Source organism: Daktulosphaira vitifoliae, unplaced genomic scaffold (genome assembly GCF_025091365.1).
Source record: "Daktulosphaira vitifoliae isolate Bord-2020 unplaced genomic scaffold, ASM2509136v1 Scaffold_2, whole genome shotgun sequence".
NCBI classification, from domain to species: domain Eukaryota; kingdom Metazoa; phylum Arthropoda; class Insecta; order Hemiptera; family Phylloxeridae; genus Daktulosphaira; species Daktulosphaira vitifoliae.
The window spans coordinates 7,355,231-7,374,732 of NW_026099573.1; the positions used below are offsets into that span (position 1 = coordinate 7,355,231).

Sequence of the window (19,502 nt, forward strand, 5' to 3'; positions counted from 1 at the left end):
TTTATCATTATTATTCTATGAAAGTTATTAATTTAATTTATAAAACAGGTGCAAAAAATTTTTCAAGTTAAGTGAAATACTTCAAAAATTTAGTAGGGGAAACGGGAGATTGTTAACCACCTTTTTACAAAAATTGCTTTCGTATCAGTAATACTTAAAATGATTAAATCTGCAGAAGCATAGGCTTTTAAATACGAATGTAAAAAAAAATAATCCTCTTACTTATTTACATTAGTTTTATCTACAAATTCATGAAATGTAAATATCACAGATTAACTTTAAGTCCATTAATCTTTTTTCCTTCGGAATACTTGATTTTAAATCAATTGACTATTCTTGAATGGAAACACCCCATGTGTAATAATGGAGTGTAAAAAACAAAGAAAACACATTTAATTCATCTGGCTGATAATTTCAACAGCCACACGATGTGTTTATCGTGAACGAAGTAAGTGAAGGGTAACAGAAATATGCTAGTGATAAGAAGTTGATGGATCAGAAATTAGTAGCTTCACACTCGTAAAGTCAAGCGTAAGCTATTTCAAAAAATGTTCTCTTTTATAAATCTTTTAAATTAATTGCACATCCGTGTAATAAAGAACACTAGTTTATGTATCTATGTCTGACTTATAAATTTAAATGTTTTCTAAAATGTAAAATTTCTGTCTATAATGATACAACCAATTTTTTAGAAATATGATAAAACAATATTTTTAACCAATATGAAATGTATAATAATTTTATATAATTTGGTCGAATTAAAAATTTTGAAAAGTAAAATGTTTAAAATCTTAGAGCTTTAATCAAACTTTATCAAATGTCTATAAATTTGAGTATAATGATATTATTTATAATCATCTCTTATCTTTTAGGGTAACATATTTGAGAAACTCGCATGTTGGTTACTGTGTAATTTCTAATAATTTTTTGTAATACATTTCTTTAAATAATAAAATTAATAAATTATATGAATAACTGAATGGTTGATCTACTATTCGTTACTTGACAATCATGCACATTATGTATCCTATTTTTATTTTTTTTATTTATTAAACGCTGCATGAATAATTTTAGATTTTTAAACTCTACATTCAGTTAGAATACAGAAATAGTCAATAAATTTACCACATAGAATTCCAAAAATATGAAGACCAAAAAAGGTATTTTTATTTTATAAAAATTACAGTAAGAATTATTATTTTTACCTTCATTAAAATTAGTCATTTGAATTTTTCAAAACAAGTTTTTAACTATCATATTTGTAGTATTATTTATAGTAATAAATAATAAATATTTAACTACTATATTTTATGTGAATTTATGTTTTGTAAATAATTTTTAAAGTAAAATATTATGAATTATGCGCTTTGTGGTTTTATTTGAATTAACATTATATTTATACTATTACATAGTTAATCTATTAGAAACCCTTAGATTAAAAATTTCATTTGGTAGAAAAAAAATGATAGTTAAATTTTTAAGAATATTGTTTTTTATATTTGTTTTTCTAATAAACCTCATTTTGTTAAGATTTTTGTGTTCTTGTTAGGTTTTTTAATCTTTATTTAAACAATTTTTATTGATACATTATATATTTTAATTTATTAACAAAGAAAAACCATATCCAATTTTCTCAAATTTTAAAAATTAATCCATTAAATCTCGAAATTTTAACTACTAGATTGGTAGCCAGTATCTCAAAATTAAAAAAGAATCTACTTTGTATTCTAAGTTATTACAATAATAGTTTTTATAGTTAAAAAATAGAAATCTTTCAATAATTTTATTTTTGTTTATATATTCTAGTACTTGTCAGATGTACTTAACTAAAATTTTTATTTATGCAAAAACTTATCTAAATGGTGAACATATAAATTTTAGTTAAAATCTATGGATGTTATCCAGATTCACTGTATAGTATTAGCATTTGAATTTGTCTAGTTGTATATGTTAATTTATATGATCTTCAATAACTATGTATGCAAAATTTGAATGGTGATTTAATTTTTTTATTACATCTAATGAAATCTAATACATTTTTAAATTTGTCAGTTTCTGTTACTAATTTAAATTGTTTAGATAGAAAAATATATATATTAATTGGTAATTATTATTAATTTTATTTTTCAGGTAGAACTAAATCAAAATCTGAAAAATCTTTATTATCCCCAAACATATATCTAGAAAAATCTTTTTCATCTGACTTTCAAGTTTTAAATGTTGTGGAGGTAAATATATATATATATATATATATATTAGAAGGACCTACATTGTTTTTAATAATATATATATATAAATAATATACAGAGTGATTCATTTATCATGAACAACTTAATAAATCAAAAAATAAATATAATATCAATAACTTCTTTATTTGTTTCTTTCAATTTTTCAATCAAAGTTTTTTCTTTTATTAGATCATTATCTAATAAATAAGCTAGTTAATTATGTGTGTTTCTATTAAAAAAATTCAGGTTGACACCCTTATAAGATATAAGGAATAAACAAAAAAATCTTTATGAATAATAAACAGAGAGAAATGTTGAACTAAAAGAAATCAGTAAAATAATGAGTAATATTATTAATTTTCAATTAATTAATTGATTCATATCAAGAAAACACTTGTATATATATATATATTATATATTTAACATATATAAATGTATATTCAATAGAATTTTTAAATGTTAAAGTTTTATTATTTTTATAAACTTTTTTAACTTTAATTGCTCTATGCCAAATAAGTGTCAACACTATGTTCTTAAAAATGACTTTGTTATAATGCTGAAAAATAGAATTGATATTTCTAGCAATTTTATTGATATTATGATTGTATAATATACTCTTTCTTCTTCTTTTTTCTTTAATTTGCCTTTCTTCTAACTACTTAAGGTTGGCCACCCTTATCCTAAACTTCTACCTGATCTCCCACATTAGCTGTCCTCATATTGCATTAAATAACATCACTCCATATATTTTTTGGTCTTCCTTTACCTCTTCTTCTTACAACATTATAACTATAGTGTATTACTGTATATATTATTATATATATTTATATACTATATTGATTAAATTCATGCTGTAAATGACAGTAATTAACAGGTATGGATTATATTAAATAATATATAAATGCCAAAATAATGTAAGTGCTAAATAAATATTTTGGTTTTTTCTTATTTAAGTGGTTGCACTGTCACTTTTATCAAATTTATTATTACAATTATTTTAATTTTGGAGTGACGAACGTACAGGAGGGAGATAGGTGTAGTCACTACACTGTAGTGTCAATCGTAAAAAAGATGAGAGAAAATAGACTTAGATGGTTTGGTCATGTTATGAAGAGAGAAGAATCGGAAGCTTTAAGAAAAGTTATAGAAATTAATGTTGAAGGAAGAAGATGTAGAGGAAGGCCAAAAAAGAGATGGAGGAATGCTATTGAATGCGATATGAGGACAGCTGATGTGAGCGTAGATGATGTGGGAGATCGGGGTGTCAAGTGGAAGTTTAGGATAAAAGTTACCGCTCCCAAGTAGCTGGGATTAAGGTGAGAAAGAAGAAGAAGAAATAGCCATTTTATTAAAAATAAATTTTAAGAAATAATTTGGTGAATACATTTCTTATTAATGTTTTGTAGTTGATTTTCTGTATCATTAAACATTTTTCTGTATTTATTCTACGGTATCAAACGATGGCTATGTTTTTAAAAAAAGGACAGAAGTAAACAATATTTTCACACTAAATATGATTTGTGTATGGGTTTTTCCATGAAAATTGTTGACGTTCTAATGACTTGCTTTAATTTACATAAAAACACGAATTATACCTATTAATAAGTAATTTTATCTCTTTAGAGATAAAACTACTTATTCTAATTAAAATTAGAATTTATTTATCAAGAGATTTATATTATACTAAGTAAAAAGGTCTATTATATTTACAAAGTTGTTAATACGATGATGAGAAATTTGATAAGGCGATTATTACTTATCACTCTGATTCAAAAGCGTAAGTAATTTTCATGGAAAAAGTTACACGCCTCCAAATTACAGTAATCATGAGAAGATATTTTTTTTCTGTTCTTTTTTGAACACGTATTTTAATGTTTAATATTGTAAAATAATACATGAAAATTAAAATTTTCACAAACTTCAAAATGCTACAAAATATTTACTACTGAATATTAATACCAATATTACCAAAATTTTTCTTAAAATCGTCTCTAAAAAATAGCTGTCTTAAATTTTTTTTTTTACATTTTATTTAAAACTTGAAAATGATCAATACTTTTAATAAAATATAAAAAAAATAATTATTCAGATATAATTATAGACCTAACATTTAACTATTTATAATAAAAATCCAACACAGTGGGGACGTGACATAGTTGGGTCAAGTATAATGATATCCGACAGTGATTAAAATCATTATAAAAAAAAACGCTTACATGCAAATCTTTAGATAGTGTTTAATTTTAAAAAATTGGTGGTTTCTTCCAAAAGCTACATGATCTCTAATTCCTTATTTTATCCTGATTACAAGTTTTATGATTTGTAAGTGTATAGATTTGAACCCCTCCCCCCGCATTAAGGGAAATGGTGTTATTTAAAAAAAAAGTATGTTGAATGAAAGAGGATTATAAATATCATTTCTCATAAAATTGTTTTGATCATTACATTATTCAAAATGTTATAGCATAATAAAGTTAAAAATGTAAAATATAAAATCGAGAATTTTCACACAAAAATAGCATACGGTAGCCATTTTCACCGTGAAGACAAAAAAAAAATACATCATAGTAAAATTAATACCTTCTCAGCTTCGCATCGAAGCTAAAAATATTAGCTGAATCAAAAGTTATTTAAGTTATCAGTGAGTGCTGATCACCCTGTATATATATTTATAAAAAAAAAAATGAAAAAGTTGAGATACATGAAAAGGTGAAATTTAAGAAGTTTAAATGGGGGTTTAGCCCCCAAAAATTGTAAAAATTATATGTAAATTTTTATAAAAAAAAATTTTAAAGAGAAAATATAAGCTAGTTTCTCCAAATCATCATCTCCTTAGCCTGTATTCCAGTTTTTTGGGTCTTCTCTACCTTACAACAATTTGACAAAATTTTGACACAAGCTGTCAACGTGGCTCAATCTCTTTATAGCTGAGGGAGTGGGAAAGGGGCAAGGTGTTTGTTGAAATTCCTGTATGATCAACCATCTGGAAACTTATAGCAAACAGTGCAACTGAACATCAGTTCTAAAGGGGCGACTAAATTATCTATTGTATGCCCCTAAGTTATTTCTCCTGAATATTATGTTCAAATTTCATTTTGAGTATATATAAATTAAATTTCAGTAATTTACAGCAGTTTGTATTTTAAAATATTATTTTTTATACCTTCAATATTTTAATTGTTAAATATTTCATTTATATGTTTAGAAACTTAACACTGAAATAAAATTCTTAGAAGACTCATCTGAAACAATGGCTTTAAAAAAAAATGATGTGTACATTACTCAGCTGTTTGAACAATTAGCAGTTAAAAGACCTGGTTTCAAGTAAATATGTTGTTAATTAATTTTATAGTATGTAACTAAAATTATAACTTTTTAAAGAGAAGGGTTATTGTTTTGAAATTCATTGTTCTTAAAATCATTTAATCAAAAGAAAATATATTGAACTTTTTTTATATAATTTGAAATTATTTAAAATGAAACATTAGAAAGATATTAGGTGGTTTGCCGGTTTTAACAAATAGATTACATTTTAAATATCAATAAATAATATACAATAATGCTAATAATAAAATGAAGTTTTATATACTGTATTAAAAGAGAATCTCTTATAAAAATAATTGTATTAATCAAAAGTTTTATTTTTGTGAATATTACTTTTTGTATTATCAATGACAATGAGAAAAATATTGAAAAAGCTTTTGATCAACAAAACTTGTTATTATTAAAAATTTTAATGAATAGCTATTATATATTAAGTAAAAATATTATTATGTAACCTTATTTTTTATTATCATAGAATACTGGGACGACCTGCATTATTAGAACTAGCTGTTAATCCTTCTAATTTATATAGAGGTTATAGACATCGATATTGCAACTCTTTAGTTGGTGCTATTGTCAGTATAACTGGTATCCAGAGAAAAGAAGAAATGGTAATTATTATTTCTTAGTTTATTGTAATATATCATATTTCTTTTGAATATAATTCTTACTTGATATTTTATAGGCTCATTTACTATGTTTAATACGTTGGATGGGTGGGCGTTTTAGAGAAAATATTAACCATAAAACTACTTTCTTAGTATCAGGTTATGCATGTAGTGCTAAGTCTCAGTATGCCTATTTACATGAAATTCCTGTTGTTCATTCATCTTGGCTTTATGAAGCCTGGGAAAGACGAAATGAATTGGATTTTTCAGCTACTAATTTGTCTTTTGTATGATTTTTTAAAAATATTGCATTATGTTATTAATATTACAGTTGATATTTCAAAATAGATCTCTAAACACAAATTAAAACCATTTCATGGGGCCAAAATTGGTTTTATAGGATTTACAGAGGAAGAAAAACTACATTTAAATGATGTTTTAATACAAAATGGAGGCACTCCTGTTAATGAAAACAACACAGAATGTACTCATTTAGTAAGTATATAATATTTTTTAAACTACACTGCTTTAGGACTGGTATGTTATTTACTCATATTAAAATTTAATTAACATTCAATGAAAAACTTGATATATTCTATGTATTAATTAATAAATTGGTTTATAATTATTTTTTATATAATTTTTATTTTAAAATTGCTTATAGCATGATTATACTTTACTAATTACATTATTATGCCTATATTAACACTGCATTAATTGTATAATTTTTTATGAAACTATAACATTTAGATATTACTTAAGAAAATAACTAATATAAATTAAAAATGATAATTTTTTTTTTCATTATTGTTAGTTTATTTTTATTTTTTTGAATTTTATTCTCAAAGCTTAGCATACATGAATTATCATTAATAAATTACCTTATTAGTTTACTCATCATTATCATAAATCATCTTATAATAATATAAAAATTTTATGTTCAAGACTAAACTTAATCATTTATATTTTTTAATTAGCCTATTTAGCTCAGTTTTGTACATGTTGTGCCTCAGGGATAGGGTTTAATTAGACTTTGCAGGTTTTCCTTTCCTCTGTAACAACCATAAGAGAGAGAATATATGACTTCAATATAACAATAATAATTGAGATATAGCAAGATCAAGTAGTCTAAGTATCAAAAAGTTTTTGTTGGGAAATCAATAAAAACTATTCTATTTTCCATAAAGAATCATTAGCAGATTTATCATTGAATACTTGTTATTATAATTTATAATTAGTTATTGAAGTTTAATTTTTTACAGTATTGACATGGATATACAGATTAATATAATACAGATTTGATGTAATAAAAATTGTTTTTTAAATTTTCATTACTTAGATTACTTACCTCTGCTAAGCCTCAATTATTACAATGTATTGTAATAATTGTATTGTAACTAATAAAATTAAAAAAATTACTAGTAATTAAATTTATTACATAAATAATATGAATAATCTATATGTAATAATCAAAGCTTTCAATGCATACCTGCTTATTCAAATACTAATTTTATTTTACGAAATTTAAATGTTATTTCTTTTAGTTTTAAAGCTGAAAAATTAATATTGTGTGATTTGCATTAGTCAAGTTCTAAGATGCATACATTTATTTTGTGTTGAAGCTTTTCATTGAAAGTTCAAAAAGGGACCATTACAATGTTCTGAAATTTTGCAATAAATTTTTATTTTTTCAAGGGATAATCAATTTTGATTCATTTGAAATGACAAATAAATATGCATTAGTTTGAATAATAAATTAATGGTTTAACTAATATCTATACTTTTTAAAGAAATTAAAATTAAATTAAAATTTTTTTTTATTTAATAAAAAGTTTTAGTTATTAGTTTTTTAAGAGAAACTGGTTATCCCTTCTTTTAACTCTTGGTTTTAATTTGAAATCAAAATTTTTTTCCAAATATTTATATGACTTATCTATGTTCCTATCAAATATGATATTAATTATATTCATGTATGTTTTGTGTTTTTTATTTTCAAAATCAGGTTACAAAAGAAGTTTTTGAATTTTCACTTAATACTCCTACAAAGAAACCTAGTTCTATTTCAAGATTACAAATTCTGTGTTCTAAAAATCTAATGGGATCATTAGAAATACAAAAACTTAATTCTGAAAAATCCAATGTTAAAAATGATAGCTTTAAAAGAACACTCAGTGTATCTGATAGTAATATTCTATCAGAAAACAAAAAAAAGCGTTTTACTAATGGCAATGGACAATGTTACATGGATACTAAATCATTAATATCATGTTTAGGATGTTCAAATCAAAAATTGGTATTTGTATTTGAATAAATCTAAAAAATTTTATAACATGTATAATTGTTGGTGTTATTAATTGTATTTTGCTATTAATAGACACTTTAATTTTAAAATTAAAATTTTAATTATCCTCAGCTTAAACTAAACTTGTGTGTTTTATTTTAGTGTTTTTTTTTATAATTTTTAATTACACATAGTTCTTAATATATCCATTATGAATTATTTTTTGGGTTCATCCTTCATCTAGTATAGGGGTGTAACTTTTTTTGTAATGGAAATTTAATACATAAACATTGATTTTTAATGAGTTTTTATTTTGTTTTTTAGGTAGTAAATGAGTCTTTTGAAAACTCTGATCTAACTACAAAAAATAATACAGAAATTGTCAAAGAATCATGGTTTTGGACATCAGTCCAATATCAGAGTTGTGGTTTTGTAAAAGACTATTGTATAAATAATGTAAGAATACTTAGTTGAGTTAAAATTATCCGTAAAAATACATTTTATTAAACACATACTGTTTCATATTATGGAAAATAATATGTTGAAAACTTGTATATAATGCCATTTTGACTAAATAACTGAATTTCTTTTCTGTATTACAACTTGTAATATTTATTTTATATTTAGAGTTAAAAAAATATTTTAAACTTATATATCTACCCTTAAAAATTTAGTTTAAATATTGTTTATTAATATAATGATGATGTTGTAGATGAAGTTTATATATATATATATTCTCTTGTATAAACAAAAATGTAGTTTTTCAGTCATATTTTTTTTGCGAGGCACTGAGCAAGTGTCCAGGTTGGCTTTTTTTTAATTCCAACTCTATAGAATATATGTAAAATAAATATTTTGTTAGTACATTTTTTTAAACATACAAGTGAGTTTTTTTAATGATTCCACTCAATATCTCTCAAAATAATAGTTTTTTTTTACTTTTGTTAGTTACATATGTATCTCCATTTATATGTTATAAAATATTTTTTATATTCATCTCATATGCCGTCCTTCATCCTGACAATTTAAAGTAATGACTAGAAATGAGATGTATGAGCTGCTATTTTTATAACTAGATATTTCTCACTCCTCCTCTCACCAAGATATAATAAATGTCAATAACTTCTGAAATACTAGTCTAAATGTTTTTATCAGTTGTCATTTTTTATTTTATAATTTAGTTAAATATGTATATTTTTATTTTTTAAAAATGGTAGCACATTGAGGATGTAGCATAATTGAGTCAAGTATAGATGATATATTTGATAGTAATTAAAATCACTATTATAAGGAATGATTTGATGCTAATGTGTACATAGTATATAATTTTATGAAATTGGTGGATTATTCTAAAATCAACATCAATTCTTATTTCCTTAATAACATATTGATTATTAGTTCTTTGATTTATAAGTATAATTTATAAATAAATACTTAATAATTAGTTTTAATTGTAGTATGAATTAATCTTAGTATGAAATTGATATTCAATAATATAATATTGTAAATTTTACAAAGAAATTATTAAAAAATATAATTTAGTTATATATTTTGTTACTTCTATGGCAAACGTCTATAAAAAATAAAATTTTTTGTTTAACTTCAGGGGCTGTTTACTTATAGAAGACAAGTCATAGGGATAATTTTTTTTCCTTTATTCATGGCATATATGTTACATACTATAAGTTTAAAAAAATGTATTTGAATAAAAGGAATATATGTATAAAGTATTTATAAAAAAATTTTTAATTGATCCATACATTTTTTTAAAAGTTATATCAATATAAAGTAATAGAAATAAAATATTAAATATAAATAATAAGTAATATAATAATATTAAAATTAACACAAAAATTTCATGTTTTTTAACTATAGCAGCCATTTTACATAAGTCATTTTTTATTTGAACTTGTAATACAACACATAAGCTTTATTTTAACATATGTCTAAAGCTCTGAGTATTTTCATACCATTTTCAAAACTTAAATTTAAAAAGTTATTATTTTGAATCCCTCTTATAAGCTGGTAAAATAACAAGTTTTTAAAAAAATTATATCAAAGGGAAATACTTAAGATATTTATTCTTTTTTCAAAATTATAATAGTTTTAAAAAAAGGTTAAATATACTTCGAAAAATTTTACATTTTAATTTTATTTATATTTATACATTTTATATTTCAGTTAAGGGACATATCTTTAATTAGATACGGTTTGTGATCTTTTGATGTGTAGTTAAAAATAATCAGAATCTGGTTAGAGCTAAGAAAAAATAAAGGCAGACAAAAAAAAAACCGTAAAATTAATACCTTCTCAGCTTTGCATCGAAGCTAAAATAAAGTTAATACTCTTATAAGACAAGGAATGAATTTAAAAATATTTTATAACGGATTAATGGAGATTCACTTGTAACTAAAAAAATTATTAATTCTAGAGAAATTCAGTGGCTAATGTTGAATCATTAGTACATATATATCTGTATTTTTTACTTTAGATAAGTATGATTTCATCATCTACTTTAGAAATTCCTTATTACACACGAAAAAGAAAAAAACAACTCGACAACATCAGCAATCTGACAGCAAAAATTCATAAGTCAATTTCAAATGAAAATATTTCATCAATATATAAACCGGATGTTATACAACAATTTCCTATGTTGACTAACAATTATGATAATCCAAAATTATCTTGCAGAATACTTATAAGTAATCCTAATACCTCAACTTATACTAAATCTGAAGGTTTGTTAATGTTTCAATAAAAAAATATCAAATTTTAAAAAGTAGTAAAATATTTTATATTAGGTAAAAATTTAAGCCCACGCTATCAGATTTTCACTGAATTGTTGCAAACTGAAACTAATTATGTTGGCATTTTAAATACTATAATTTCTGTAAGTGTTATATTTATTTATTTTTATCTCAAATAGAGTTTTTATAATCAATATTAATTATAAAATTATTATAATATTTATATTATAATTAATTTTAATAAACATTTTTAAAATTAAATTTACACTTGAATAATTTGATAAAAAATTAAACATTTTTTATTATAATAAAAATATTAATTTAATACAACAATTAGTATTAACTTTCACAAAATTCTTATCATTCTTTAGTAAATTTATCATTTTTGAATATTAGTTATACAAAATTCCATTGGAGACTATGGTTGAGAAAGAAGAATATCTTAATAATACTGAGATCAAAATAATTTTTGGAGATATTTTACCTATTTATGAAGTTCACAGTGATATGTTAAAAAAAATTAAACAACTTGCCAAAACTTGGGAAGAAAATAGTTGCATAGGAAATATCATAATTGAATTTGTAAGTTTTGAATATTTTACTTTATCAATAATAATTTATTTTAGTTCATTTTTTTTTTAGTCTAAAGATTTATTGAGAGCTTATCCTCCTTACATAAATTATTTTGAAAAGAAAAGAGAGATGCTTTTACATTGTGACCAGACTAAACCTCGTTTTCATGCATTTCTTAAAGTAGGACAAACCCGACCAGAATGTTGTAGAGAGAGTCTTCAAGAACTTCTCATTCGACCTGTTCAAAGGCTACCTAGTATCAGTCTTCTTTTGAATGGTTTGTCAACTATATTTAAAAGTAGGATTGTTCAGATTGACATTTTTTTAATGTTGAGCAAGATTAATATAATTTTTACGGGGGTATCAGGATTATAGGTTATTAAATAACTAAGCAAAAAATATATTGTTAAAATTAAAATTATATACATTATTTTACTTAATAGCTTTTTACTTGAATATTAATAATAAATTTAATTATCATATCTTGATTATTAAGTATAATTGGTAACAAAAGTCAAAAACAAATAAAATAATTAAAAATAAAAATATTGCATCTACATAAATGTAAATAAATGAGTAACAAGAGTTATAAAAATTGCCTTTTACAGCATTCAAGTAAATACAATGACTATAATTCTGGTAATTGATGAAAGAATGTTCATATACCATATGATTTAGGNTAACTTTTTTACAAAAAATAACTTTTTCAACTTAATTTTTGAAAATGTTCCGGAAATACTGCGTCCTTTAAACATATATAAAATTAAAACTTATTTTTTAAATTAATACTGATTTTAATTATTAATATGTTAAAAATATGAAAAATTACATATTTAACCTATTTTGTTAATCCTTTATGGTTGATTTCTGTGAAAGTTTATAATAAAAAAAACAATAGATGATTTTTTCAGACAGTCATTGAGTATGACTGATGGTAATGAACAGATAAATATAAAAAAAACCCAGCACAGTGAGGACGTGGCATAGTTNGTTTTACCTATTTTGTGAATTTACCAACAATGCTTCCTAAAAAAAAAAAAATAATAACATCGCGACCCAAAAAAAATAATGGGTCGCGGCACGATTGCTGGAGACATGGAGACGTGGCATAGTTGGATTAAGTATAATGATATTTGACAGTAATTAAAATCACTATCATAAAAAATGCTTCGATGCAAATCTGTAAATAATGTTTAATTTTAAAAAATTGTTGGATTAGTCCAAAAGCTACACGATTTCCTTATTTATATNTCCAGTATAGATTTAATCTGACAGTGATTAAAATCACAATCATAAGAAACGCTTCGATGCAAATCTGTAGATAGTGTTTAATTCTAAAAAATTGTGGAATAATTACAAAAGCAACAACAACTTCTACTTCCTTAATTATATCCAGATTAGTAATTCTTTATTACTTATATATTATATATTTTTTATAATTAATTGTTTTCAAGTTATATTGATTTTTAATATGTTAAAAGTAATAATTTTTAACCAACTTTTTTTCGTCCTTTAAAGTGAAAGTTTATATTAAAAAAAAAAAATAATAAATTTATTACCATAACTTTTAGCTCAATTCGCAAGTCCGAAATTTTATTTTCCATAATAAAGTGCACTACATTAGCTCNATATATATATATATTTGTTTATTTGTTTATTTATTTATTATATATAAATGTATAAAGTGAAATGGCGTTACTTAAAAAAAAATGAATGAATGTCAAATGAAAGAGGGATATAAATATCATTTCTCATAAAATTGTATTGATCATTACATTTTTCAAAATATTATAGCATAATAAAGTTAAAAATGTAAAATATAAAATCGAGAATTTTTACACTAAAATAGTAGTTGGTAGCCATTTTCCCAGTGAAAACAAAATAAACTTCGAAAATATATTTTTCCATAATAATGTATATTACATTATTCTTAATTTAAGATATATATAAAAATCTGAGACTTTCCGGAACATTTTCAAAAGTCAAGTTGAAAAAATTAATTTTTTGTGAAAAAGTTGCCATTTTGAAACCCTTCCTGTGGGCTGGTAAATGGTCAAATGTTCACAAAAATATATAAAATGATAGGTAAATACCTAAGATATCTATAAAAAAAATTATTTTGATTCGGTTATTTTTAAAAAAGTTATAGTAATTTTAAGTAAAAAAAATTTAAAAAATTTCGAAAATTAGCGATTTTTAAATTTGTAATTTTTTTGGAGGTTTCCTCATTTACGGGGAACGAGGGAATTTTTTTCAATTTTTGAGGGTAATGTCTTCGACTAGTTACGATTTGTGATCTTTTGACGTATCATTGAATAACNAAAATTAGCGATTTTTAAATTTGTAATTTTTTTGGAGGTTTCCTCATTTACGGGGAACGAGGGAATTTTTTTCAATTTTTGAGTGTGATGTCTACGATCAGATACGATTTGTGATATATCGTTAAAAGAAATCAGGTCGGTGAGAGCTGAGAAAAAATGGTAACAGATATAAAAAAAAAAAACACAACATAATAAAACTAATACCTTCTAAGCTTCACATTGAATCTAATAACAATAATAAAATTGTATAGTGAAACAAATATAATTTCAAATATAAAAACATATTTAATTAAAAAGTACTATTATTATAAAAGTTAAAGCATTTTTTATCAGATTATCTATAAATTAAGATAAGTTAGGAAAATGTTGAGGAAATTTTTTCTAAGGCCCAGGAACCCAAACAATTATATTTAAAAATGATAAAGTTTATTTAATTTACTAATATTGTTCTTATTGTACTATACAGGGTGTACATTTTATCATAAACCTCTCGACTACTCACAAAATAAATACGCTATTAGAAAAATTATTTTTAATTTTTTTTAACTACATATAATTCTTAATTTATGGCTTATAAAGTTATCAATTTTATTTTTTTTAATGACACCATATATATTTAACTAGATTATAAAATAGGAAATAATCTAATTAAGAAAATTACTGGTCAATCACAACTTTTAAACCAGTACTTTGGATGTTATTTTCATTTTTATACCTATGTGGCATAAAGAGTATTCCAAAAATTACTAGTGATAAAAATTGCAGCATCCACTCCTACTCTCTAGTCGTTACTTTAAATTGCTAATAACTTCTGAAATACTGCTCTAAAAGTTGTTATTGACTAGTCATTTTCTCTATTAGATCATTAATAAATAAGCTAGTATATCATGTGTGTTGCTATTTGAAAAATTAAATCTTAATGATTAAAATAGACAGAAACATTAAACTATAAGAAATCAGTAAAAAAATTATTGATTTTATTTTTATTTTTCGACAAGTGAATCACTCTGTATATACATTATTTCCTACTTCATAAGCTAGTTAAAAATGTATGGTGCCATTTAAAAAAATGAAGTTCAGAAACCTTTAAATTATAAGAGAGGAATCTATGAAATAATTATTAACTGATAAATCAAGATTTATATGTAACTGAAAGAAATTATTTTTCTAATATTGTATTCACTTTTTGAGTAATCAAGTGGTTTATGATAAATGGCTTATCATAAACCGATCACCATTATATTTGATTTTATATTTTTCTGTTTAAATACTATTTAGTTGTGAAAAACTCTCAAATTATAAATAAAAATATTACTTATGGTTGATGTCTTACATATTATTTTTAATTAGAATACAAAGCTAATTTAATCTAAGTATAATTTAATGGGTGTTAAATAGTTTTGATTTGTTTAAATTTTGTATTGCAAGTAACATATAAAACCAGAATTTTTTTTTTATTTCTAACACTTTCATTTTAAAAATGACACAATATTCACATTTATATTATATTAAGATTATTTAATGTTTTTATTAATTTGGTTTTTCAGATATTTTAAAGCATACCGACAAAATAAATCCCGATCACAAAGCCCTAAAACTAGCTTTAGAAAGTATTCGAGAAGTAATGACATTTATTAATGAAGATAAAAGAAAAACTGAAGGTCAAGTAGCTCTTTTTGACATATTTAATGAAATTGACAACTGTCCAGTAAGTTAATTAAATTTTTTAATTTTGTATTATCAACAAACTATTTTTTTTTTTTTTAGGCTCATCTAGTTTCGTCAAGTAGAAATTTTATTGCAAGGTATGATGTAATTGAACTAAGTGAAAATATAACTGGGCGTGGTGATCATCTGACAATATTTCTATTTTCTGATACTTTAGAGGTATTGATATGTATAGTATAAACAATAACTTATATATACATTATTAACTCAAATTAATTTATAAATAGTTCACTAAAAAAAGAAGATCACTTGATGTTAAGAGTCCCAAAGAATTTAATTCTGGCTTTAATAAAGGAAATATTACAAAATTATACAAACATATCAAACTTATATCATTGAACTCTATTAAACAAGTAATTGATGTTAAAGAAACTGATGGTAAATATTTATAAATCGTAGAACTAAATAAATTCTACTTTTCACAAATAAAACTTCAAATTAATAACTTAAAACTTAGACCTGTAAATATAAAAAATGTAATAAATGTAACTGATGTCCGCTTAGTGCATAATTTTCAATGTCTTCATTATATTTAGTATTTACTAAATACTGCAGTGTTATCAACTAGTAAAATATTTTTGGAGTGCTAATTTAAGAAAAATTAACTCTTCTCTCCTCTCTAAAAAATATTTCTATATTCACTGAAGGGATACCTTCTTAACCTTAAAAAATGTATCTATTAATTTCCTATTAAATATAACAAAATTTTAAATAACCATCAAGATTTCAGTATCAAAAACTATTTTGTTTTAGGAACAATTATTCTTAATGGCAAAATAATCATAATTGATTGTGCTTAGTATTTGTGTATTATGTACAGAATTTTTCCTTATATATGAAGATTGTTAACCTCCCTAGAATGCTTTTATTGTAGTAAATTATAGGTAAAAATTATAATAGCGTAAACATTTGACTGCATTTTTTTCAAAACTTTTCATTCAATTTACATGATTCATTTGTATTCAACTTTTTCAATTAATTTAGTCATATAAGAATATATATTAAAATAAAATAAATCTGATAACTGCTATAACTATTTTCAGGTTTTCAAAATGTATTTTCTTTGTTGATTATTGAAAATCAAGATTTTCAAGAATGTTTGTGTACCTTTGCTTTTATTGAAAGCAGTAATTATGACCTTAACTACAAAAATTTAGTTTTAAATAGTATTTCCCAACAAGTGGCTATTACTAATTGTTCAGTAAGAATTACTAATTATTTAAATCTGACTTAATATGTATCTAAGTGCCTTATCTTTCCTAACTCAGTTTGTAAAGCATTATGTCTTGGTGTAATATTTCGATTTCGTTTCTCTGGTTCATGTAGGTTTTTTTGTCCTTTCTGACAATAGCAAGAACTTTTAAGAGAGAACATAAAATATACCTTTTTTTTTATCATTAGGTTGATTAACACCAGATAAATTTAAAAAATTGAACTAATGTATTCTAGGTAGTTAATAAATACAGTTATTTTCTACTTGCCTTCTGTACTAAGGAATATAGTGTTTGTCACTAATAAAATTGACTTGTGATAACCCATCTGACAACTAATAGCAACTGGAAAAAGTTAGCTTTAGAGTTTGACAGCATCTGAAGTATCCACTATGTCACACTGAGTTATTATAATTATCCCACCATTTACTCCCATAAACAATATGTGTTCAATTAAAATATGATAATGTATACAAACCTGAACTTCATTAATGTTAAATTTAATATTATAGTAAAAGATATTTTTAAATATTTTTATATTTTAATTTTTTAATTTTTTTTATATGTTACCTAGCGAAATGTGTTGATTTCTTTGGATTCTAACCAATTAGATATTAATACAAATAAAATTTCCACTGGTACATTAGAAAAAGCTTTCAGGTATGTATTTTTGTAAATAATTGTTCACTTTTTAACTTCAAATAATAAGTCATTTATTGATTATTAAAATAGACTTAGTGATTTGCATAAGCTATAAATTACTGCCTAGCATAGATTTATTATAAATTTGACGGGGGTAGTTTCATATACAAATTTTATTTGTTTATTACTACTAAATAAATTAAAATAATTATTTTCATTGAAGAGATTTACCAATACATTCAGAGATTATACTAAAATGAGTATATAGTTTTTTTCACTCGGTAACTTGTATATATATTTTGCAGGCTATTTTTAAGAATTTTATACACGCATATTATTTTTTTTTCAGAAGGCCATTTAAAATTTTAAGTGGTCCAAATATTGAGTTATTACTCTGCACTTTTATTTACATTGTATATTACATAAAGGTTAACACAATTAAGCATTTAATTTATTTTTGTGAAAATTTTATTTATAATCATTTTGAAGTATTCAATGACAAATATTAATAATTAAAAAATATGTCTTTTTTATTGCAGGTTTGCTAATAAAACTCGTTTAAAATTTAGTCGAGCATTAAGCTTTAACAAAAATTCAAATGTATTCAAAGAAATAATTTCTTCAATGGTTAGTCCTGCGCAAAATTTAAAAAAAAACGAATCTAGTTTGGAAACATTAACCCCATCAACACAGCTATCCAAAATTCATTTGACTTCATGTAGTCACGAAACAAGTTTGAATTTGTTAAATGAGTCTAAAGATAATTATAATTCATTTAATAAGAACAAAACTCTAATAAAACATAATTCTAAATTACATAAAATATATTGATAATCATTTTATTATTATTTGAAGGTAGTAGAAATCAGTAAATTTCCCTCCAATAATTTTTTTGCTTTTTGTAAACTTATTGTTATTACATTTGTTTTTAATCTATTCTTGTATCATTTTTAAATATTTTTATGTATTTCATTAAAAACATTCTTAACTATTATAATTAATTTCATCTTACTAAAATCTATTTTAGCCTAATTATTTAAGTATTCAGTTATCTTGAAATCTTAAAACTTATTGTCATATATTTAGAATTTTTCATTTGTTCTAAATTTTCTTTATAGATGATTAATAATTTAACTCACTTCATTGATATAAAATATAAACTACTAAGATATTATAGTGTCATAGAACTAAAATTTTTATTTATGTTGATTGTTTAATTTTTTTCTCCATACTTATGTAAATCTTTATTAAAAAGAAAAATCTATTTTATATTTCTTTGTTATAATAATCAAAATTTTATTTCTCATTTATTAAGTTAAAAATATAAAATTATACTATTGTTTATATACAGTTATGATAATAGAGTGTTACATGATAACTACTTGTGCCAAAAAATTATTAAGTGTAATTATTTATTATACAAGATGACTTGTTATTTATATATATTATAAATTGTGTTATAAATTTATATCACCTGTTAAAAAACTATTTTGCAGGTAAATTTTATCATCAATTTTATATTTAAGTTTTCTTTAAAAAATCGCTTAGAATTTCCCCCAAAATATTTTTGCTAAAAAGTTATATTCGATTTATGAAAATGTTACTTATTATTGTAAGACTTATGACAGTTACTACATGGTCAAAGAAAACAAACATTTGTGTCAACCTACATCATGTTTGAGTCCTAATCTTATAATTGCTATTTGTCACTCATAGCCCGAAATGTTCAAAAATAGAGTCCTCGTCAGTTGCTGAACAGTAGGGTAGACCAAGTCATTACTAAAGCATCTATGACATAATAATATTGAAATTATTATAGTTCTAAGACTTCATATA

General features: G+C 22.9%; 1 protein-coding gene across 4 annotated transcripts; it reads left to right on the plus strand.

Moving 5' to 3' along the window:
* Positions 1–421: 421 nt before the first annotated feature.
* On the plus strand, positions 422–18,707 carry LOC126899530 (protein ECT2-like). Of its 4 annotated transcripts, XM_050674527.1 has the most exons (19): positions 422–531; positions 1,075–1,160; positions 2,131–2,228; positions 5,434–5,552; positions 6,028–6,163; positions 6,238–6,447; positions 6,509–6,655; positions 8,163–8,453; positions 8,766–8,897; positions 10,933–11,182; positions 11,246–11,334; positions 11,588–11,773; positions 11,834–12,041; positions 15,633–15,793; positions 15,853–15,972; positions 16,041–16,191; positions 16,857–17,014; positions 17,599–17,684; positions 18,206–18,707. In XM_050674527.1, the coding sequence occupies exons 2-19, from the start codon at positions 1,145–1,147 to the stop codon at positions 18,495–18,497; spliced, it is 2,850 nt and encodes a 949-aa protein (XP_050530484.1). In that variant the 5' UTR covers positions 422–531; positions 1,075–1,144; the 3' UTR covers positions 18,498–18,707. The 4 variants fall into 4 exon arrangements, 3 of the variants coding, with proteins under 3 accessions (XP_050530484.1, XP_050530485.1, XP_050530486.1); XM_050674528.1 differs by lacking the exon at positions 1,075–1,160 and having other exon boundaries at positions 430–531; XR_007702614.1 differs by lacking the exons at positions 422–531; positions 16,857–17,014 and having other exon boundaries at positions 884–1,160; positions 18,206–18,353.
* The last annotated feature ends 795 nt before the right edge of the window (positions 18,708–19,502 follow it).

Coding starts and splice junctions, on each gene's coding strand:
- LOC126899530 (XM_050674527.1), top strand. Junction 2,229..5,433: donor AAGTTTTAAATGTTGTGGAG/GTAAATATATAT, acceptor TTATATGTTTAG/AAACTTAACACTGAAATAAA. Junction 11,183..11,245: donor AACTTATACTAAATCTGAAG/GTTTGTTAATGT, acceptor ATTTTATATTAG/GTAAAAATTTAAGCCCACGC.